General features: G+C 43.8%; 1 protein-coding gene across 2 annotated transcripts in view; it reads right to left on the bottom strand.

The window, feature by feature from the left end:
• Positions 1 to 1,282: 1,282 nt before the first annotated feature.
• The window catches only part of GNPDA2 (glucosamine-6-phosphate deaminase 2), a 24,410-nt gene continuing 4,950 nt past the window's right edge, over positions 1,283 to 20,742 (bottom strand). Inside the window, exons 1-7 of one of the 2 annotated variants that reach the window (XM_068278521.1) lie at positions 20,624 to 20,742; positions 18,746 to 18,913; positions 13,859 to 13,960; positions 12,637 to 12,819; positions 11,300 to 11,484; positions 7,854 to 8,028; positions 1,283 to 2,939 (exon numbers count right to left, since the gene is read on the bottom strand). The exon at positions 20,624 to 20,742 is cut by the window's right edge and continues 8 nt beyond it. In XM_068278521.1, the coding sequence (XP_068134622.1) occupies positions 2,884 to 2,939; positions 7,854 to 8,028; positions 11,300 to 11,484; positions 12,637 to 12,819; positions 13,859 to 13,960; positions 18,746 to 18,869 (825 nt within the window). In that variant the 5' untranslated portion in view covers positions 18,870 to 18,913; positions 20,624 to 20,742 and the 3' untranslated portion in view covers positions 1,283 to 2,883. The remainder of the gene's footprint in view (positions 2,940 to 7,853; positions 8,029 to 11,299; positions 11,485 to 12,636; positions 12,820 to 13,858; positions 13,961 to 18,745; positions 18,914 to 20,623) is intronic. The other variant, XM_068278522.1, reaches the window with a different exon arrangement.

The following is a 20,742-nucleotide window of genomic DNA, read 5'->3' as shown; positions in this document are numbered from 1 at the left end:
TTACGGCTGCTAATGGGGATGCACAGACCACTTTATTAAGACGTGAAAGCAGATGGATTGATAAGCTAAGTACTCTCACCCCCAATGGACTTAATGATGATTTTAGCTTAAGATGTTTTTTGTGATACTTTTTGTATTGAATTTTGTACAATGTACTGTTGCTTTAAATTATTGGCCATGTTTTCCTCTCCCTCCTTCCTTTAAGTTATTGTGCCCGCCCATTTTTTTGGGTGTGTTTTTTAAGCTGGTCTATATATGTGTGAGCATTTGTTATATTTGGTAACACTTGACAAAGGCCTTGTGCCGAAACGTTGTGTGCTTTCTGCTGCTATGGAATAAAGAGATTTTCTGCTATAACTGCTATAATCCAGGTTGAGACCCAGTCCTTCCTTCTCTTCTGGGCTGGTGAGTGGCAGCCTGAAGGTAAACAGCAGACTAGTGGCAATCTGTGTGTCACTAGCCTGGGGTTTTTTATAATGGGGGACAGCAGAGCACGGAAGCTGGTGACTGCAGAATGTGCCTCTGTGTCCTAATATTGATTTCACAAACCCACCTCGGGTTCTCTTTAATGTAACTTCCTTATTTCATAGGTTAGATTTAAAATGGATACAGATTCACTGTACAAGTAGTCCCGACTACAAACCCGACATACCAACGACCCACCAATCCGTCGTAATGATATCAAAGTCGGGGACTACCTCTTCTGCAGTCTCCCAGCCCCATTCCTTTAGCAGAGTAGGTGCAGTGGAAGCCACAGCATCTCACGTGGTCCATGGGCACCTGCAGAGATGTCCTTTAGCTAGCTTCTCTTGTGTCATGTGATGAGGAGAAGGTGCCATTACAGGGTCAGTGAAGGGAGAGAGGATGTTGCTGCTCGCTGCTGGAGCCCATGGACCAGGTGCAATACACACTGTGGCTTCCACTGCGCCTGCTCTGCTTAAGGTGCCGGGCTGGAGGAGAGCAGGATGCACTGGAGAATAAGAGGCACAGCGGGACATGAGAGAGACTGGGAGGCATAGGAGGATGAAGGGGAATATAAAGTAGACACGAGGAAGACCACAGAAACAGAGCTGGAGTCACGAGAACAGGTGTCACAAAGGGAAACACTGGAGGCACAGCGTTCAGCCGTATGGACAGATTCAGGTTGAGAACAAACCTCCAGTTCCTATCTCTTTCGTTAACTACCTGTATGCAATATCAGGCATGAAGGGACAGATGTCTCACAGGACATTTCTGCTAGATAGTTAAAAGACAGATGTAAAGAAACCATCACAAATGCGACTATATTACTCAACTTTGTTTATTCAATAAGGCAACTGCATTTCATTTTCTTTAGAAAGAACTAAAGGGAAAATTCATGTAAATGGTATATTTTCACCAAAACATAAAAAAATGTAACAAAAATGTAACCATCAAAAGCTGAATACGGCAAAAAGCAGAGTGACAGCCAATGGAGTGTATGCCTTTGTGGTTAGCCAGAGCTAAACTAGGCGTTCTATGAATGCCTGCATGTCTGTGCAGGTAACACTATTTACAGTATAGCCTCGTTATAGTAAACTCCAAGGAACCAGGCAAAGTGGTTCACTATAGCAGAAATTGTCATACTCAAGCACAGTGCTCAGAATGCAGGGATTTGCATGCAATAGCTTGCACAGGAAGCATAGGTCTCACCAGATAATGCAGGTACAGTACGTATAGTGTGCTAGTCTGTCCACATTGCTGTGCAGTATGGATATTGCTGTAGAGTTGCAGCCATGCACACGTCACAGAAGACAGGCAATTCCCTTAGTACTCAGGCAGCAGCTTACACAGGAAGCATAGGTCTTGCTGGCTGATGCTTTTGAGGTAATCCACGCAGGCCCAGAGTAGTGTACAGCAAGCTACAATATGCCACCAGCCCGTCCACAGCTTATGGGTCTCTGAGTGATGCATGACATGTGCCCGCCCACTTTCCACTATTGCCAGATACAGAATACTGCAGGGGCCATAAAACAGGTTTCCTATAACAGAAGTTTTATATCCGGGTTTCCTATACAAGGCGTTACTCCAATATTCTTATAATGGGGTGTCACGGGGACCTGGACACTTAGTTAAAGTGAGTCTGAAGCCTAAGAAAAAAAATAGATACGTAAGGAGAGGAAAGGCTCTGAGTCCCATAGAGCCTCCCCGTTCCTCTTCTGGTCCCCTCCTTCCATCATTCTCTCCCGTTAGCAGTGTCTAACTGATGAGTCAGAGACTGCTCTCTGCTGCTGCTGCAAGAGGCTTTGAAAGTCTCTGGGACCCTTTGTGCTCCTGAAGCCGGCCGCTCCGTAGTGCACAGGTGTGAGCATGCATTCCCGCACATGCGCAGTATGGAGCCACACATCATCTGAAGCACTCGGGGTCCCAAAGACTTCCAAAGCCTCCCACAGCAGGGGATTTGAATTGGGAGGCCAGTGTTGGAACTAGCAGACTAAGAGTAACAGGAAGGCTGTATAGGACCCAGAGACTTCCCTCTCCTTAGGTGAGCATCTGTTTTTTTTATTATGATTCAGACTCCAATTAGCTACACCAGAAGTTTTACTATATCAGAGTTTACTAGAACGAGATTATACTGTATAAACATGTTTTTATAGCAGCTAACGGTCATGTCAATAGGCAGCAATATATTCACATTGTATCATAAAAGGCAACATATAATAACCAAGCACACCTCTCTGTCCAGGTAAACAAGGTACATGTTTGTGTAGCCTGAAACATTTCACAATATGGAATGTTACATGACTGAAGCAGAGACTGGACCTTAATATACAGTACATTTATGCTTCCGGAGACCAGGTTGCATAGCCACTTGTGCATGAACTGTATCCGCACATCTCCCCTCCCATCCGGAGCAGGTGAAGGTCAGTTCTTCATGCTAAGCAGCGGCTCCACCAGCTTATTATGCACATGCATTAAACCTTAGGAAAGAAAAAAAAAGAGGGAGGTGCGTCACTTAATTGCTGCCCCGGTTTCTCCCATTGAAGATACCAAAGAACTTAAAACATTTCTAAGGGAATTTACAGGGGCGCACAGCAAACAAGCATTTCTTTGTTGGACTGTAACCAAGTTTAAACGTTTCCATAGATATCATCTTAGTCCAGACTCTAAGGCCTCGTTCCCACTGCGTTGCACTCGCGCTTGCATTTTATTTTTGGCGCAATTTTTATTTCCGATTCCCAGCGCTTGGGTGGGCGTTGCGTTTTTGTGAAAAGCACTTTTCTAAGCGCTTTTCCTGAGCGTTTTTTTAATTCTCTCTTTGACCTGGAAAAGAATAAATACAATGTATTTATCATAAAAAATGCGACCGCAATCGATGTGCAAAGCAATTTTGTGAACATTTTGCGGTTTTCCTATACCTTCCATTGAGGCGGAATCGCCTTAAAAATGGTACAGGCAGCGCTTTTCTAAGTGGATCGGAAACAAACCGTTCAGATGTGAACTTTCTTCTTATAGGGAATCTATGCACAAGCGCTTTCAGGGAGATTTTGAAAAAGTCGCCAGCGCTTAAAAACACAAACGCCTCCAGTGTGAACGAGCTCTTACAGGGACAATGTCGTGAGAGCGACTTGCAGGCTGCCATTTTTATTTACTTTACTAGAACCACTATAACGAAAAAGTAAGCAGTTAAAAACTGATAAGTTTTGGACTAGTCCATCTCCTCACTGGGGATTCTCAGGGTTAACTATTTTCAAAAGCATTTCCTGAATGCCAGTTGCTAAGTCTCAAGGTGGGTACACACGTCAGATAAAAGTCTTTGGAAAATGAAAGATCACAGACCAATTTTACCCTCTTCCATGTAGAATGAGAGCCATACCCACACAGTCTATTCTATGGAGCTGAACTCCCCATCAGACAGAAATCTTTGCAAGATTCTGCATACAAAGATGCTGTACACATGCAACAGATCAGTATCTGGAAAAGATCAGTATCTGCAAAAGATCCATTCCTGCAAAATGCATTCAAAGCCTATGATATCTGCAGATCTCATACACACCTTGTTTAACAGACATTCATCTGCAGATCAGACAATTATCTGCAGATCTGAAGATCATACCTGGTGGATCTGATCTGCAGATAATTGTCCGTTAAACAAGGTGTGTATGAGATCTGCAGATCTCATAGACTTTGAATGCATTTTGCAGGATGGATCTTTTGCAGCAACTGATCTTTTGCAGATACTGATATGTTGCATGTGTACAGCATCTTTGTGTGCAGAATCTTGCAAAGATTTTGATGGGGAGTTCAGCTCCATAGAATAGACTGTGTAGAGTAAGGCTCTCATACTACATGGAAGGGGGCAAAATTGGTCTGTGATCTTTCATTTTCCAAAGACTTTTATCTGACGTGTGTACCCACCTTAAGTGCCAAAATAGTAGTAAGGCCTCGGTCACACTGCAAGAGCTTTTTAAGCCCTGGTGATTTGAAAAGCTCTTGCTAATGCAATGCTATGGGTGATTTTTAGAAAATCACATGGCTTAAGTGGGAACACAAAACATTGCATTATATTAGCAAGACTTTTAGAATCACAAGCGCTTAGAAAAATATATTGCGGTGTGAACCAGGCCTTAGATACCAGCCAGCCTCCCTACTCACTTGCACTCTATTTTGGCAGTTGGACGGACCAACTTCTGCCATTCAGGGACTGCTTTTGAAAAAGTTAACCCCAACAATCCCCATGAGGAGTTGGACTATTCCAAAACCTGTTGGTTTTGTCAGATTGTAATTGCTTTTTTTTTTTTTTTTTTTTTTTTTTTCTTTTTGCTGTAAAATTTTCCTGAAAGTCACACAGTTGAAAGAAGTATGCAGCTCATATGGCCGGACTAGGAAGGGTTCACACTTATTGCAAAAAAAAAAAAAAAAGCTTTCTGCATGCACAATTCTACGCCACATTTTTTTTCTTTGAGATGAACGTTTGTGTGCAATTTAGCGATTTCTATATGCTTTTAAATGCAAAAGCTCACATTGCAATTTTTCTGTGAATACCAGTGAAGTTAATTGCATGTCTTTTTAATGGAAATTAAACTTCCAAATAGCATGTTTGCCATCCAAATTGTGAATGCAAATTGGCATATGAATTGAAATACAAGGCAATTGTTTTAGGCTGCTTTCGCATATGGTGCGGTGCAACAGTCCAGCTGCAGGAGAGCCCGGAGCAGGACAATCGCACTGCACATATTATGTCGGCAGAGTATGACCAATCGGCGCATGCGCGCTGCACCGCTACACAACAATCTAGATACCGGTAGTCGCGGTGTCATAGACTCCAATGCAAATTGCCAACTATGTGGTACCACTCGTACTGCTCAACAACGCACTGCAGAGTCTGCGTCGTTGGAACCACATCCACCGCATTGCGTCGGTAGTGTGGCCAGTCTCAGAGACAAATGGCCACTCTGCGGGAGAGCGTACCGTGGTGCAGCAGATGTGAAAGGCGCCCAAAAGGAAACAAGGTATCCTTTACCACAGGGTCCCTTTAATCTTGTCAATGATTTAAAGAAAACCTGAACTGAAAATTAAAATTCAAAATAAAAATACAAAAGTCATACTTGCCTCCCGTGTAGTCTACTCCTCAATCTCTTTCTCCTCTCTCGCATCCTATTTGTCCACTATGACCAAGGGAATTCTCCATCCATTTTGGAAATGGCCATTACCCCATAACAGCTTCCTGCTCAGCGCACTGTTAACTGTAACATCGCCCAGTTGAGCCATAGGGAAACATGGACATTACCGGGCACATCAGTTGTCCACTCATCTATAACTGACAGCAACTGATATATTTCAGTTCTGACAAAATGTTGTCGGAATTTGAAGGGATTATTGTCAGAAGAAAATGGTGAGCTTCTGAGAGGAACTGAGGCAAGGTAACTATTTAAGGCTGCTTACACACCAAGACGTTACAGGCGCACGTTAGTGCGCCTGTAACGCTCCCAACGCACAGCAATGTAACACAAGTGGGCTGTTCACACAGCCCACGTTGCGTTACATGTAACGCTGCTAGTTCTCCGGAAAGTGCAGCATGCTACGGCGTTAGAGCGGCTATAGCCGCGTTAGACTGTTTGCACATGCGCAGTGGGGGGCGGAGAGGAGGCGGGGAGAGCCAGCTACAGTAGCCACGCACATGGCTACTTAATATGCACTGCACTGGCGGCCGCTGATTGGCCGGCGGGACCACGTGATGCGGAGTGTCTCGCTCTGCATCACGTGGTCCCGCTGGCCAATCAGCGCCACTCTGGGAGACCTTATAGGAATCGAGCCGCCTAACGCGACTCACTCTACCGTCCTCACTTGCAGCACCATACGTTGTGTTAGGTGCACGTTATGCGACCTTAACGTAGCACCTAACGCAACGTCTTGGTGTGCAAGTAGCCTCAATGTTCATTTGAAGTTACCTCATGTGTTTATTTTAAATAATTTTACTCAGTACAGGTTCCCTTTAATGCAACCTTTTTAAACAATAAATGTTAACACTTTTTTTATTCCCCGAAAGAATTTAAAGCAGTTGTTGTTTGAATGATTGTTCTGAATTGATTGATTTGATGCAATCAAATTTTTTCAGCTTTAAAGCCCCATCTACATGATACGATTCTTTGTGCGATTTGATTACGACGTGTCCGATCGGGATTAGATTTGATTCAATTTGATTTGCCATTGTTTTGCAATGGCAAATCGAACTGAATCGACTACCGAACGGACATGTCGGATTTAATCAGATCGTAAATACAATCGTAATCGAATCGCACAAAGAATAGGATCATGTAGATGGGGCTTAAGATCAGGGCTGTGGAGTCGGAGTCGGGAGTCGGATGATTTTTGTACAAAATCCACAGCCCTATTAAGTATCAGACTGAGGAGTCGGAGTTAGGGCCATTTTGGGTACCCGGAGTCGGAGTCGTAGTTTCATAAACTGAGGAGTCGGAGTCGGAAGATTTTTGTACCGACTCCACAGCCCTGCTTTAAGGTAGCCACTAACGGTCCGATTTCTAGCGAAAATCTGTTCGAGCGATCAGAAATTCTGATCGAAAGTGAAATATTGTAATAAATCGTTCACTACACCATCAACGAACCAATCTTTACTTCCTATCACAACCAACAAGAAAATCCAAATTTTGGTTTGACGAAAATTCATTCGGGCGACATTTTTTTCACTCGTTCATAATCGATTGTGTCCACCAATGGAGATTATTTGCAACCAATCCGATCAGAATTTCTGATCGCTCGAACGATTTTTTGCTAGAAATTGGACCGTTAGTGGCCACCTTTAGATTCAATAAAACTATTAGATTTGATCCTCCTCAGCTAGATTTCACACAGATAAAATTATTATAACCGGTTATAACAGGTCATCAAGTGATGACAGAGTGATTTCACAGGACAGGAGCGTGCTTGCTCCCCCCGCGTCTCCAATCAGCGAGCGCGCTTCTGTCTGTGACATCACTGCACGGCCACAGGGGAGCAGAGCGGACATACGGCGCATGTGCAGTATGTCCGGGATTGGAGTCACCGAGGAGAACGGGATTAAGCAGAGGGGAACGGCGAGTGAAAAAAGGCAACATGAGCGAGGCACAGTAAGTATTTTATTATGCCCCCCTACCCACTGCACCTTCACTTTTAGTAGGTGTCCTTTAATAGGTGCCGGCTTACTGCACAGGAAGAGCCAAGATTTGAACCCAGGTCTCGTTTGTCAGAGGCAGGAGGCATTATCTAGCTAGCCACTCAAATCAAGGCAAACAGAAGCCCTGGTAACACCAGAGAATTATTCTACAGACATGAAACACATTTACATCCATGGGAAGTACAGATTGGTTGTTACAGCATCTCTATCTCATACACACCTTTAAAATACTTGACAGTCTTAACTCTAAGTTCTAATGTAGCATCTTCATCGCAGACAAATATAGTGTGGGGATGCTGCTGGAAAGCGGACACTGTCCACATGTGATTCACACCTTCTTCTATGGCTTTGTACAAGGCAAATGCTTTATGTGCACCGGTAATGAGGATCATCACCTGCCAACATGAAGAATACAAGTGGAAATGTAACATAGTGGTAGACTAAATTCAGAATTCAAAATGTCACTGCTGTATTAAATTAACCAAAAGCAATTTTCGCTTTAACACAATTACAATTAATACAGATAAACCTAGCGTGGTTCCAGGGGTACATTCAAAAAAGGCACAGGGGATTGCCGCAAGGAGAATATCAGTATAATAACCATTATACTGCTTAATTGCATTTGTAAAATATGTGTTTTCTTTACCAACATTCTACTATGACTTAATCTAACCCTTCTCTCACATAATAATCCGATCATTTGTATAGCGCTTTTCTCCTTTCGGACTCAAAGCGCTCAAGAGCTGCAGCCACTGGGACGCGCTCAGGAGGCCACCATGCAGTGTTAGGGAGTCTTGCCTTGAACTCCTTACTGAATAGGTACTTGACTTAGCCAGGATTTGAACCCTGGTCTCCCATGTCAAAGGCAGAGCCCTTAACCAGTACACTATCCAGCCACTACCACATAGAACCCTCCTTCTACCGATCCCTAACCCTTAACAACCCTCTGGTGGTGCCTAACCATTACCCCCCCTTCACCCCTGTATTATTATTATTATTTTTTTTTTTTATTTATATAGCGCCAACATCTTCCGTAGCGCTGTACATAGTACAAACAAATAATGGGGAACAAATATACATAAGAAATACAAGACACTGTACAGTCATGACATTGAATAGAATAAATACAGATACATACATAGTTGATATGTAGTTGGTACATATACATATGTTAAAATTACAGCAGTATGAGAAACACTAGGAGGAGGTCCCTGCCCTTGCGGGCTTACAATCTAGAGGGTAGTGGGGAGGAAACAAAGGGGAAGGAAACACCAGGATTAGTGGGTGAGCCAGTGTGCCTTCAGTGCTGCCTATAGCAAATTATAGGCTTTTCTGAACAGGTGTGTTTTCAGAGTACGTTTGAAGGTTTCCAGACTCGTGGCATGACGAACCGGCTGAGGGAGAGAGTTCCAAAGGAGAGGGACCGCCCGTGAGAAGTCTTGGATGCGAGAGTGAGAGGAGGTGACTAGGCTGGAGGACAAAAGGGTCTCCTGTGAGGAACGGAGGGTCCGAGCGGGGAGGTATCTGGAGATTAAAGAGGAAATGTATGGAGGCGACAGCTTGTGTAGAGCTTTGTATGCAAGTGGTGGTGGTGTGGTTAAGGGTTAGTTGTAGCAACTAACCCTTAACACCCCCCCCCCCCCCCCCCCCCAAAATCAAGATTAGCAACAAAAAAGTGGCATTTGGATATCCAAGTCTACCTACTATGCAAATTGCAGCTATTGTAGCTGCAATTTGCATAGCGGATAGTCCCCAATGCCCTCTATTTTCTCACTAGCCTCGGGCAACCAAATGCCACTTTTTTGTGGTTAATCGTGAGGAGAATGTCTGTTTTAACTTAAACATGTGAACTTTTGAGCTGAAGCTGTTGCAGAAAGGAACGAAATGAGGTTGGATTTCAGAAGGTTGCTATCAAACAGTTGAAAAGTTGTTTGTAAAAGCAGAAGAATAAAGGTAAGATCATGCATGTCCACCCCTGTGCATCATAAGTCCACTGTGATATACCAAAGAATGAGGTAAGGGTAAGACATTTATGTGGCTGTATAATGAATGGAACTTGAGATGCTGATGTCACCCAATAGGATTGTAGGGATGCCTATGGACAGCAAGTCAGGTTTGAGTGCGATTAGACTGAAGAAACAGCACACAAGTCTGGGAGACAAGACAAGACACAGAACATTTATATTGTGCTTTTCTCCTGCAGGACTCAATGCAAGATGGCTGAGGCCAGAGACTCACTTCAAACAGTTGGACAATAGTTCATTTAAACCAATAACGATTGGTTCCATGTCACTTTTTTATAGCACCGTACATTTTCATATTCCTGATGTGGGGATTGATGCGCAAACTGCAGTAATATTGCTCTGCCCAGACCGTTACTACCAGCAGTGTATTGGAAGTTACGATATTAAAGGGACCTGTAGATTCACGCAAGATTGTAGTGGATGCTTGCTTTCCCTTATGAAACAATGAAGGTCAATATGAAGAAAATTAACAAAAGAAGAAAACCCGTATAGTCTTTGGGGAGTATGAAGCTGCAGCACCATACTCAGTCCGTGCTGCAGAAGATGCTCCGTGCTGCAGATGATGCGGATCTCCTACAGGGAAAGAGACAAGATGTTACCTGCTTCACAGCTAAGCTAAGCCCAGTGTGAGCATATCTATGGTAAAAAGTGTTAGCAACACACGTTTAGTGTAGCAATGAGTACCATGTGTCGCTGTTGACAGTATAACTCGCATTACACTGTTGCAGATAATCATGGTAATGTTGCTATGTGCTGTCTGTGCACAGCAATAATCATCACAATTTTCTGTATCAACCCCATGGTGAGAAATACCAACACAGATTAATGCACAGTGTAGAAAAAGCCCATTAAAATTACTAGTATAGGAGATTAAACAAGTCTGGGAGACCTTTAGGTACTTACGTATTATCCCGTCTGAAGAGTGTGGCAGTTCCATGTTTAAAGTTTTGTTTGCTCCACTACCAAGATGTAACCCTTTTTGAAAATCTGAAAGGCCTGGCTTTCCTTTACACCAGGTCCCGTGAATGTTTCGTGGCCAAGTTAAAGGGTTTTGAAGGAGGGGTGTCCCTTGCATCTTTGCTGCACAAAGCGTGATTGCAGAAGCACCGGACAAAACCAACACGGATGATCAGCAGCACCCCTGGGAGGTTGTCTTCTGTCGCAGGGGTCTCATTACAGAAGACGAAGGAGCAGGCAAACTATATTCCCTCTCTCTGTGTTACTGGCTGGGGCTGGAGACTATTAAGATGAAGGAGCAGCCCAGCTATACAACCTCTTCACCTATCAAGATGCAGGGGACACCCCTCCTTCAAAACACTTTAACGTGGCAACAGAGCATTACACTGACACGGGAGGTCAATGGCGTAATGGAAAGCCAGGACTGTCAGCTTTTCAAAAAGGGTTAAATCTTGGAAGTGGAGCAAACAGAACTTAAACAAGGAACTGACAAACTCTTCAGACGGTATAATACTTAAGTACCGACATTTATAAAGAGCACCCAGATGGTTTCCAGGTAGGAATATTACTATAACAGTATACAAGTGATCTATAAAAATGACAAAATAGTGTAGCATAAAAAGTTAAGCAAATTATTAGCTTAGTTGCAATAAATAGAATTTAAATGACATCATAGCACCGGTACCTCTTTGGCATCCATCACTGTTCCAACACCAACTGTCAGGGCCATTGTCGGCACTTTAGATAGATTCCCATCAAAATATTTAGCATTTGCCAAAATGGTGTCCATTGCCAAAGTCTTTAACCTTGTCCTTGATACCAAACTGGAACCAGGCTCATTAAAGGCAATATGGCCATCAGGACCAATACCTAAAAAGTGGATTAGCAAAGTACTTCAATAAGCCATACAGATGGATAGAAGGATATACATTCCTGTGCAAAAGAATCATGGGAATCATGGAATGTGTGACATGTATACCACTTCATGAATCAACAAACAAAAACAGAAAATCCGTATTTGATGAGGGAGGTGTAGCTGTAACTACTTTTTCTCATTCCAATAGTAACTACATGGCAGAGGACACAGCAATAGCTGAACAGATATTTTGGTTTAGGTAGTTGAATCGTGTACATGAAAAAGAGGCATGGGAAAATTTGGGCATCCAATTTCGGCAAGTAGAATATTGGTAAAAGTAATATTCTACATTCTGAAAGTGTAAATTACGATAGTAAAATATTACCGATATTTTACTACAACTAAGCCTAATCCTATTCTTACACTGAACCCTCCCCACTACACATGGCAAACCTTAATCATCCCCCACCGCTAACCTTAACCACCCCTTTTCCCACCACAAAAAATAAAATCTAAATGCAACAAGGATAAAAAAAAAAAGAAAAAAGAAAAAAAAAAAAAAAGAAAGAAAGATAACTATAAATAAAACCCTCAAAAACAAAAACACAAGAGCCAGTTTTGGTTATACTATGTGTTATTAGGAACTTGAGCTCAGCGTGAACTAAAATAATTAAAATCAGTTTGAGAAAGTGTTGCTCTACTTCTAGGAAAGATAAATGGCATTCACACAAAAAAAAAGGTTACAGTATTTTGCACTTGTCTGTACAAAGCATTTTATGAGTATTAACCAAGTTCCTCGGGTCGCAGCATAATTGTCTTTATACACAATATATAGGACAGAGGCAGTCCTGCTGCAATCTACACGCCTACAGACACTGTGCATTGACTTTAAGAAGTTGGTTAATACTTCTGAAACGTGTTGTCTGATAAAGTGCTGAATAAATGGTAATTTTTTTGGTAAACGTCAGTTTTCCTTGGAGGTAAACCAAAAACTTCCATCTCATTTTAACTGCTTTTGATCGTTTTATTTTACATTGGTGCCTCCCAATTACTATATTTGAGTATATAAAGTATTCAGGCAACATTTGTGAGCACATAGATAGCATGTCTATTTTTAACAAGAATTCTTGGTAAAAATAACATACATAAGGACACAAGATATATACCTCCTACAAATAGCTCAATGCCACCAGCTTCTTTAATTTTCTTCTCAAACTCCTCGCATTCGGCCTGCAGATCAGGAGCATTCCCATCCAGAATATGTGCATTGTTTGGGTCAATATCGATGTGCTTAAAGAAGTTGTTCCACATGTAGGAATGGTAGCATTCTGGGTGGTCCCTGGGCAGCCCTAAAACACACACAAATGACACATCTACAGCTTGGAATACCAAACGCACACCAATGTGTTCAACAGAACAAACAAACAAACAAAGAACATTTATATCGCGCTTTTCTCCTGGCGGACTCAAAGCGCCAGAGCTGCAGCCACTAGAACACGCTCTATAGGCAGTAGCAGTGTTAGGGAGACTTGCCTAAGGTCCCCTACTGAATAGGTGCTGGCTTACTGAACAGGCAGAGCCGAGATTCGAACCCAGGCCTCCTGTGTCAGAGGCAGAGCCCTTAACCATTACACTACCCAGCAGAAATGAACAGAGATTTTACAATGGTTTAACAGTATGGACATCAGTATGTATCACCTAGAGGAAGAAGTCGACAACTACTTACAACTTAACATTACCCAATCTAACTTTACTGCCAGAAATCTACACAAAGCCATAAAGTGAATTGTTTTAATGCTAGATTTCCATAGTAATTTATAACCTCTATGATCCAAAGCAATCAACCTCATTAGACTTGGGGTGCATACAGTGGGATGTGAAAGTTTGGGCAACCTTGTTAATCGTCGATTTTCCTGTATAAATCGTTGGTTGTTACAATACAAAATGTCAGGTAAATATATCATATAGGAGACACACACAGTGATATTTGAGAAGTGAAATGAAGTTTATTGCATTTACAGAAAGTGCGCAATAATTGTTTAAACAAAATTAGGCAGATGCATATATTTGGGCACTGTTGTCCTTCTATTGATTCCAAAACCTTTAGAACTAATTATTGGAACTCAAATTGGCTTGGTAAGCTCAGTGACTCCTGACCTACATACACAGGTGAATCCAATTATAAGAAAGAGTATTTAAGGGGGTCAATTGTAAGTTTACAACCTCTTCATTTTCTCTGAAGAGTAGCAGCATCTGTGTCAGAAACTAACAAATTACAAATATAAAAGCCACTCACATCCCCAATGCTGTACAAATACATTGATACTGAATACAATACAAATTCATACTGAATATTGATATAATAAAGAAAAAAATATCCCAACTCACCTACATACTCGTCCATATTAAAAGTCTTCACGTATTTAAATGACAAGTCTCCATTTTTGTGGTACTCAATTAGTTTTTTATAACACCCCAATGGCGTACTACCTAAATGGAAAATAAAAGCATAAAGAGGTTGGTTAGTGAAATAACACAGGATTATATGTTTGCCAAGCAGTTAGAGGGAATATGTCCCCGGTTTTGTTTTTACTTGGCCTATGTGTGTGCCTTTCCTGAACTGTGCTAAACTGTGCACTCCCACACAGTTTTAGCCACAGCAACAAGCTTATGTTACGGCCAGAGCCCGAAGCACTATTACACTGACATGAACAGATTAAATCACCTACACCTAGGCCTGAACGATTCTAGGAAAAAATTAAATTGAGCAATTTCTGTCTGAAATTGCGATTTCGATTCGATACACGATTTCCTTCAAATCAAGCTTTGTTCCCCCTCTTTGCCTGTTTGTTCCCCCCTTTGTCTCTTTATGCCTCCTCTGGGTCTTTCTCTTGCCCCCTCTGTGTCTCTGTGCCCGCTGTGTTTCTCTCTGTCTCTCTCTGTGTCTCCTGTGTCTGTCTCTGTGCCTCCTCTGTCCCCCAAGCTGCATCAGTTCTGGACATAGCTTCCAGTACGAGTCCAGCGATGCCCGTCTATCCACTTCGCCTCCTGCAGGCTTGAATGCACGGAATACTTCCTGTATGTCATGTGACATACAGGAACCTGGTGTTTTGCCAAGCACAAGAGCCGGCAGATGGCGGTAGAGGTCGGAAAGCGTTTCGACTCGTGCGGAAGGTATGTCCAACGATGCGGGCCGCACGCGCCAAGACTTTGGGGAAGTTTGAAGCCACTTCTTCAAACTTCCCCCATGTGGAAAGACGGGATCTCGATTTGACGATTCTGAAATTGTGATCTTGGTGATCACAATTTCGATTTGAATTCGATTTATCTTTCAGGCCTACCTACACCTATGCAAATGCAAACCATGTCACTGTATCCTACTTGTGGGAACGCAATGTATACAATTACCGTACATTTAAATGGCAGAATGACAATATGAAGGCAGGGCCACCATTATAATCCATAAAAAAAAAAAAAAAAAATACCGGTATACTTTTCCTATATGTTTTTGTAGAAACCATTCAGTCAGGGCTTGTTACACCCAGGGCAAAAATTGAAAATCGCCCTAAAAAGCTTGTGCAAGGATTCCCTATGAGAGAGTTCTCATCTGAGCGGTTCGTTTCCAATCCACTCAGCAAAGCACTGCCTGTACCATTTTCTGAGCGTTTTTGCTCAAAGGTATAGGGAAATCGCTTGAAAAAACGCTTTGTATAGCAATTTCTGCAGCGCTTTGATGAATAAATACATTGTATTTATTACCGGGTCAAAGAGTTCACTTCCTAACTTGCGCCAGAAAGTTAAAAAAGCCAAATCGTTCTGCAAAAGCACTCAGAAAAGTGCTTTAAAAAAAAAACTGCAGTGTACACCCGAGCGCCGGGAGGAGAAAAATAAAATACCGTATTTTTCGGACTATAAGACGCACTTTTTCTCCCCCAAAAGTGGGGGGAAAAAGTTACTGCGTCTTATAGTCCGAATGTAACCCACCTTGGTGCTTTTTTCCTAGTGGGTGGCATGGCAGCAGTAGCAGTGGTAGTCCGCAGCGGGTGGCAGCGGCAGCAGAGCGATCCACAATGTCTAAGCGGCATATGAGAAGCCGCTGTTATAATCCACTTGTCCTTTGATCTCCCCAGGGTGCCCCCGCAGCGCGATCCACAATGACAAGTGGCATAGGGAAAGCCGCTGTAATCATCCGCATGTAATCCACTGTAATCATTCTTTTTAAGCCAGCCCAGCGTCAGCCCAGTCTTCATCAGCAATGCTTTGTTCTTTAATCTTCTGATCCAGTCCAGCGTCAGCCTATTAAGCCCCGCAGCAGCGCGATCCCAGCTAACAAAGTATCGGAACATCTTCAGCCGCTATAGCGGCAATCCTCGGGGGCTTCCGTAATTGAATTATTTAGTTGCGTCATCAGATGACCACGGCGCACGTGCGCCGGGGTCATGAGAGCGGAAGTAAACAAATCAAGTACGGAAACCCCCGAGGATTGCCGCTATAGTGGCTGAAGATGTTCCGATACTTTGTTAGCTGGGATCGCGCTGCTGCGGGGCTTAATAGGCTGACGCTGGACTGGATCAGAAGATTAAAGAACAAAGCATTGCTGATGAAGACTGGGCTGACGCTGGGCTGGCTTAAAAAGAATGATTACAGTGGATTACATGCGGATGATTACAGCGGCTTTCCCTATGCCACTTGTCATTGTGGATCGCGCTGCGGGGGCACCCTGGGGAGATCAAAGGACAAGTGGATTATAACAGCGGCTTCTCCTATGCCGCTTAAATACATTGTGGATCGCACTGCTGGGCCTGCTGGGGACTCGGGAGATTAAAGTTACATTGGGACAGCATTGTGGATGATAAAAGCAGCTGTTCCTATGCTGCTTTGGAACACCGTGGATCACGTTTGTGCTGCTGATGGACCACATGGACACCCAGACCGGACCCAGCTGCCACCCAGGCTGGTGAGATCTCCTGTAATTGAATGGGTTAGTTAGTGTAGATGGGGAAGGGAGGGGGGGAGTTGTGTAGTGCAGTGTAGCTGGGGGGAGGGGACAGCAGGGGTTAGTGAAATGTAGTTTAGAATAATTTGTGATGGCAGCAGGGGTTAATGTAGCTTGGCAGTGGGACAGAGACATCTTGGGGGAAGGAAAGGTCTATAACACACTCCTGGACCATGGATGCACCCAGGTTTAGTATATTTTTTTCCCCCTACTTTTTGCCCTTTAAACCTAGGTGCGTCTTATAGTCCGGAGCGTCTTATAGTCCGAAAAATACGGTACATCCCCCCCCCCCCCCAAAAAAAATTGCAAATTGCTGGCATCAGCGATTGTAGATGTGAACAAAGCCTTACACTAAATGGGGGCGCAAAAGTGCAGAATGCAGCGCGTTTGCTGATTACACAGCATCACAATGCATTAATGGGGACCACAGACAAAGCTTTCTATGAGAAAGCACAGGTCACTGCGGATTGCCAGACAGAGGCGTCCTAGAAAATGTGATGTAGATGTAGCAGCGCGTCTGGTATTCCTTGCAGTTTAAACCAGTGAATGTATATCCCTAGGGAAAAAGAATCAGGCACATAGTGGGTAACCTTCCAAGTACAGTACACCCTGTGTCATAAACACACTGTGCAGGAACAAACTATCACTGCATGCAAGATAGGGGTCACACTCCCCCCTTTAGTTCCCTGCTCACCAAAAGGATTCTTTAAACCAGGCGCATCACAAACACACTGTAATCCAATGTCTAAAATAAAGCATAAAAAGGCCGCTCAATGCCCCATAAAATTATGTTGTTTAAAGCACCCAAGCAATCCAATCCACCTCCAGAGATAGTATTCACTGATGACGGCGAAAGGCCAAAACTAGTCGGGACGAGAGCCGGCTGGACACTACTGGTCGTTTTTCATGTCCTAGAGTACCACAAGGGTAAACCAGAGGGGGTCCTATACAGGCATAGGACCCTCCTGATGTAAGTGACCTGTTATTTATGACTGATGTGCCTTGCATGGAAGAATAAAAGTTTTATTTTATCCACTAAGAGAAACCTCTTTCTGCTTCTCTGTTTTGGTACATTGAGCCACACAGGAGGAATGCAGATATAAAGTACTATCTCTGGAGGTGGATTGGATTGCCTGGGTGCTTTAAACATCATAATTCCTGGCGCTGTAATACGGCATGATTGGATATCTCACATATCCTTATACTCGTGGCCGTCAGGTCTCCCCACATCAGCGCCGGTAACCTCTGTCCCGTATGTTCAGGAAGGATACGTGTCTAAGCTCCGCCCTACGCGTTTCGTCACTGGGGGCGTGACTCATCAGGGGCAGCTAATCTTGTCAGGACAATAATGTCAGAAACACCTGATCTGCTGCATGCTTGTTCGGGGTCTATGGCTAAAAGTATTAGAGGCAGAGGATCAGCAGGACAGCCAGGCAACTCATATTGCTTAGGAATAAAAGGAAATAAATAGGGCAGCCTCCATAGCTCTCGCTTTCGGCTCCCTTTAAGTGTCCATAGTGTTTTTTTTCTTGTTTGCCAGTAATAAATATGATGACCTGCAGGCTGACCGTGGATCAGAGAACTAGTGATGTTAGCTACAAGTACGCAGCTACTCATAATCAAAGTTTTAATTCAATAGCACTGCCCCCAGCAGGGGGGGGGGGGGGGGGTTTAATATACCTATGCCACCACCTATAACCTATGCGTTCCACATGCGGTCTACGCAACTCCACTACTTCCAAACCCGGAAGGAGGAAGTAGTGGCGTTACCTAGACTGCAGGTGGAACGCATTGGCTATAGGTTAACCCCCCTTCTCTGCTGCGGGCGATATCTAATTAAAATTTAGATTACAAGAAGCTATGGACTCACTCGTAGCCAACATCACTGCAAACAAACAAATTAGACAGAGAGTATCAATCATCGTGATCTATTTTCTATTTTTTAAACTTCTCAATTTGCAACGTATTGATTATTTTTCACGCTACTACTGTCTTTCAGTAAAGTTCAATTTTAACTGACTAAGCACACAGCCACACTGCTGGGTGCTTTGCAACCTGTCCACGCTGCATTTGTGTTTGAAAAAAAAAAAAAAAAAAAAAGTTAAAATTGACTAGCATTGAAATCATGGCGATTTTGAAAAATTGTTGCGATTGATTTTCACCGGCAGTACTATTCTCAAAATGCAGCGCAGACAGATCGCAAAGCGATCAGCAGTGTGTCTGAAAGTGTAAGAACTAAAATGAAAAACAATACTATGATAATTATGGTAGAGAGTAACCTGTAGGTAATCCAAGAGTGAAGAACTTGTCCGGTCCAGGGTTGAACTGAATGATGCGATTACAGATGTACTTTGCAGCCCACTCACTTGCCAGAGCATAATCATCAAGAATTACTAGTCGCATGTCTGTGACGAGCCGTTCCGCTTCCACTTCATGCAGCTTGTCTTCTGCAATCAGAAGAAGAAAACATCTTTGCCTTTTTCAATTCACTTTTTCTCCTAAGATTTCTCCTAGGCGATTCTCAGCAAAGCATTGCAAAACCGCCAAGTGTGAACCGGCCCTAAGGGTGTGGAGACCTAGTGGGAAACAGTATCCACTTCCGTAACCAAATAGGTTTAGCAAAGATGCGCGAGCAGCAGCAGTAGCCAAATAAAGCGCTGTTCCCTTTTACTGCACTGAAATTCAGCTTATGTGACTGAGTGGACAGCAGCCTCTCAAACTGCAAGGTTTTCCATAGGTTGACATAAATGATGCCCACACTATTTGGCCAATCACAACGCTTTGTGCTGTAGGAGAAAACTGTGATTGGAGAATAGTTTCCTAGGTTTCCTCCTTGGTCCCCAAAAGTAGACTAGCACCCACTGACTGGGCATCTGTGGAATAAATCAGCTGCATTTTGTGACAGTATTTGACAGTAGACCCAGCACAAAACCTCAGAGCAATGGCTGCTCCTAGCTATTTGGTTGCAACCACCAAGGTGTAAGAAATGGGGATCCAGTGAAAAATACAAACAGGTGCACACCAGAACCTTCAGCCACTGGACCTCGGCATGTCACTCACTTCCGCTTGTGCAACTTTGATAAGCCTATTCAGTTGGTGGCACAGATAGTGTTTCCTGGTGGGTCTCCTATTTCTTTCAAATTAGTGGTTGTGATCAAATTGCCACAAGCAGGAAGCAGCTCCCCTCAACTAGACTAGCTCAGACCTTTCTGCAGGTGAAATACATAGTGGTCGGTGGCCTAATACACAAGTACCTTCATTTACTTACGAATTGTCCTTAAATTTACTGAGTTAGTAATACTGATTACCGACAGTAGGTTTTGACTTCAAGAAAACTTGTAACCAAAAAACACCCTCTGGAGGATACTTACCTCAGGAGGGGGAAGCCTCAGGGTCCCAACGAGGCTTCCCACGTTCTTCTCCATCCCGGAAATCCAGCGCTACGAACCCCAAACAGCAGCAAGCAAAATATTTACCTACCGCAATCCAGCGCAGGCGCAGCTGCGGCTCTTCGGGCTAAGCCCAAATCATATCTGCCCTATATACCGTAGCCAATCCCGATCATATCTGCCCTACTGCACAGGTGAGTCCGTTGCGCCTGCGCAGTAGAGTGGATTGATCAGTCTTGGCTTTTTCCGACTCAGCCCGAACAAAGAGCCGCTACTCCACCTGTGCTGGTTCATGGTAGGTAAATATTGCCGGGCATGCGCAGTATTTGTCAGCCTTTGTCGAGGAAGTTTTGGGGGAGCCAGCGCTGCATTCCTCCAGGCTACAGAGGTCGGGGAAGCCTCATTGGGACCCTGAGGCTTCCCCCTCCAGAGGTATCTCCCAAAGGGAGATTTTTTTTGATACAGGTGTTCTTCCAGCACTGCTGTAAAGCTGTATGGTCACTGGTCAGTCCTGGCTGGCTGCCAAGTAGGTCTATTATAAGATTTGCCCTTTCCCAGCTGAGAGGCATTCTCATACACCCCACCCAGAGACTTCACAAACTTCCTCTGGAGCCACTAGTCTGACCCACAGAAGTGCTCTGCACTGTGACTCTGTCATCAGTTCGGATAGCTGCCTGATCCGCGCCCAGTAAGCAGCACAGCACTACGTCTCCCGGATTCACCAGAGAAGCCCCAGATAACCCAGCCACTGCTCAGCACTCTCCATACCTCTAGCTCAAGCTGCAGGTCACCTGACAGCAATCATGTGACTTGCCCTTTCTCAGCCCCGGTTGTCACTCACAAAGCGTCCTCTCACGTCTTAACAGCATTGGACGTCACCGGGCGGT

Source organism: Hyperolius riggenbachi, chromosome 1 (genome assembly GCF_040937935.1).
Source record: "Hyperolius riggenbachi isolate aHypRig1 chromosome 1, aHypRig1.pri, whole genome shotgun sequence".
Taxonomy (NCBI): domain Eukaryota; kingdom Metazoa; phylum Chordata; class Amphibia; order Anura; family Hyperoliidae; genus Hyperolius; species Hyperolius riggenbachi.
Note: the sequence above shows the minus strand (reverse complement) of the source record. Positions and strands in the feature narration are given on the sequence as shown.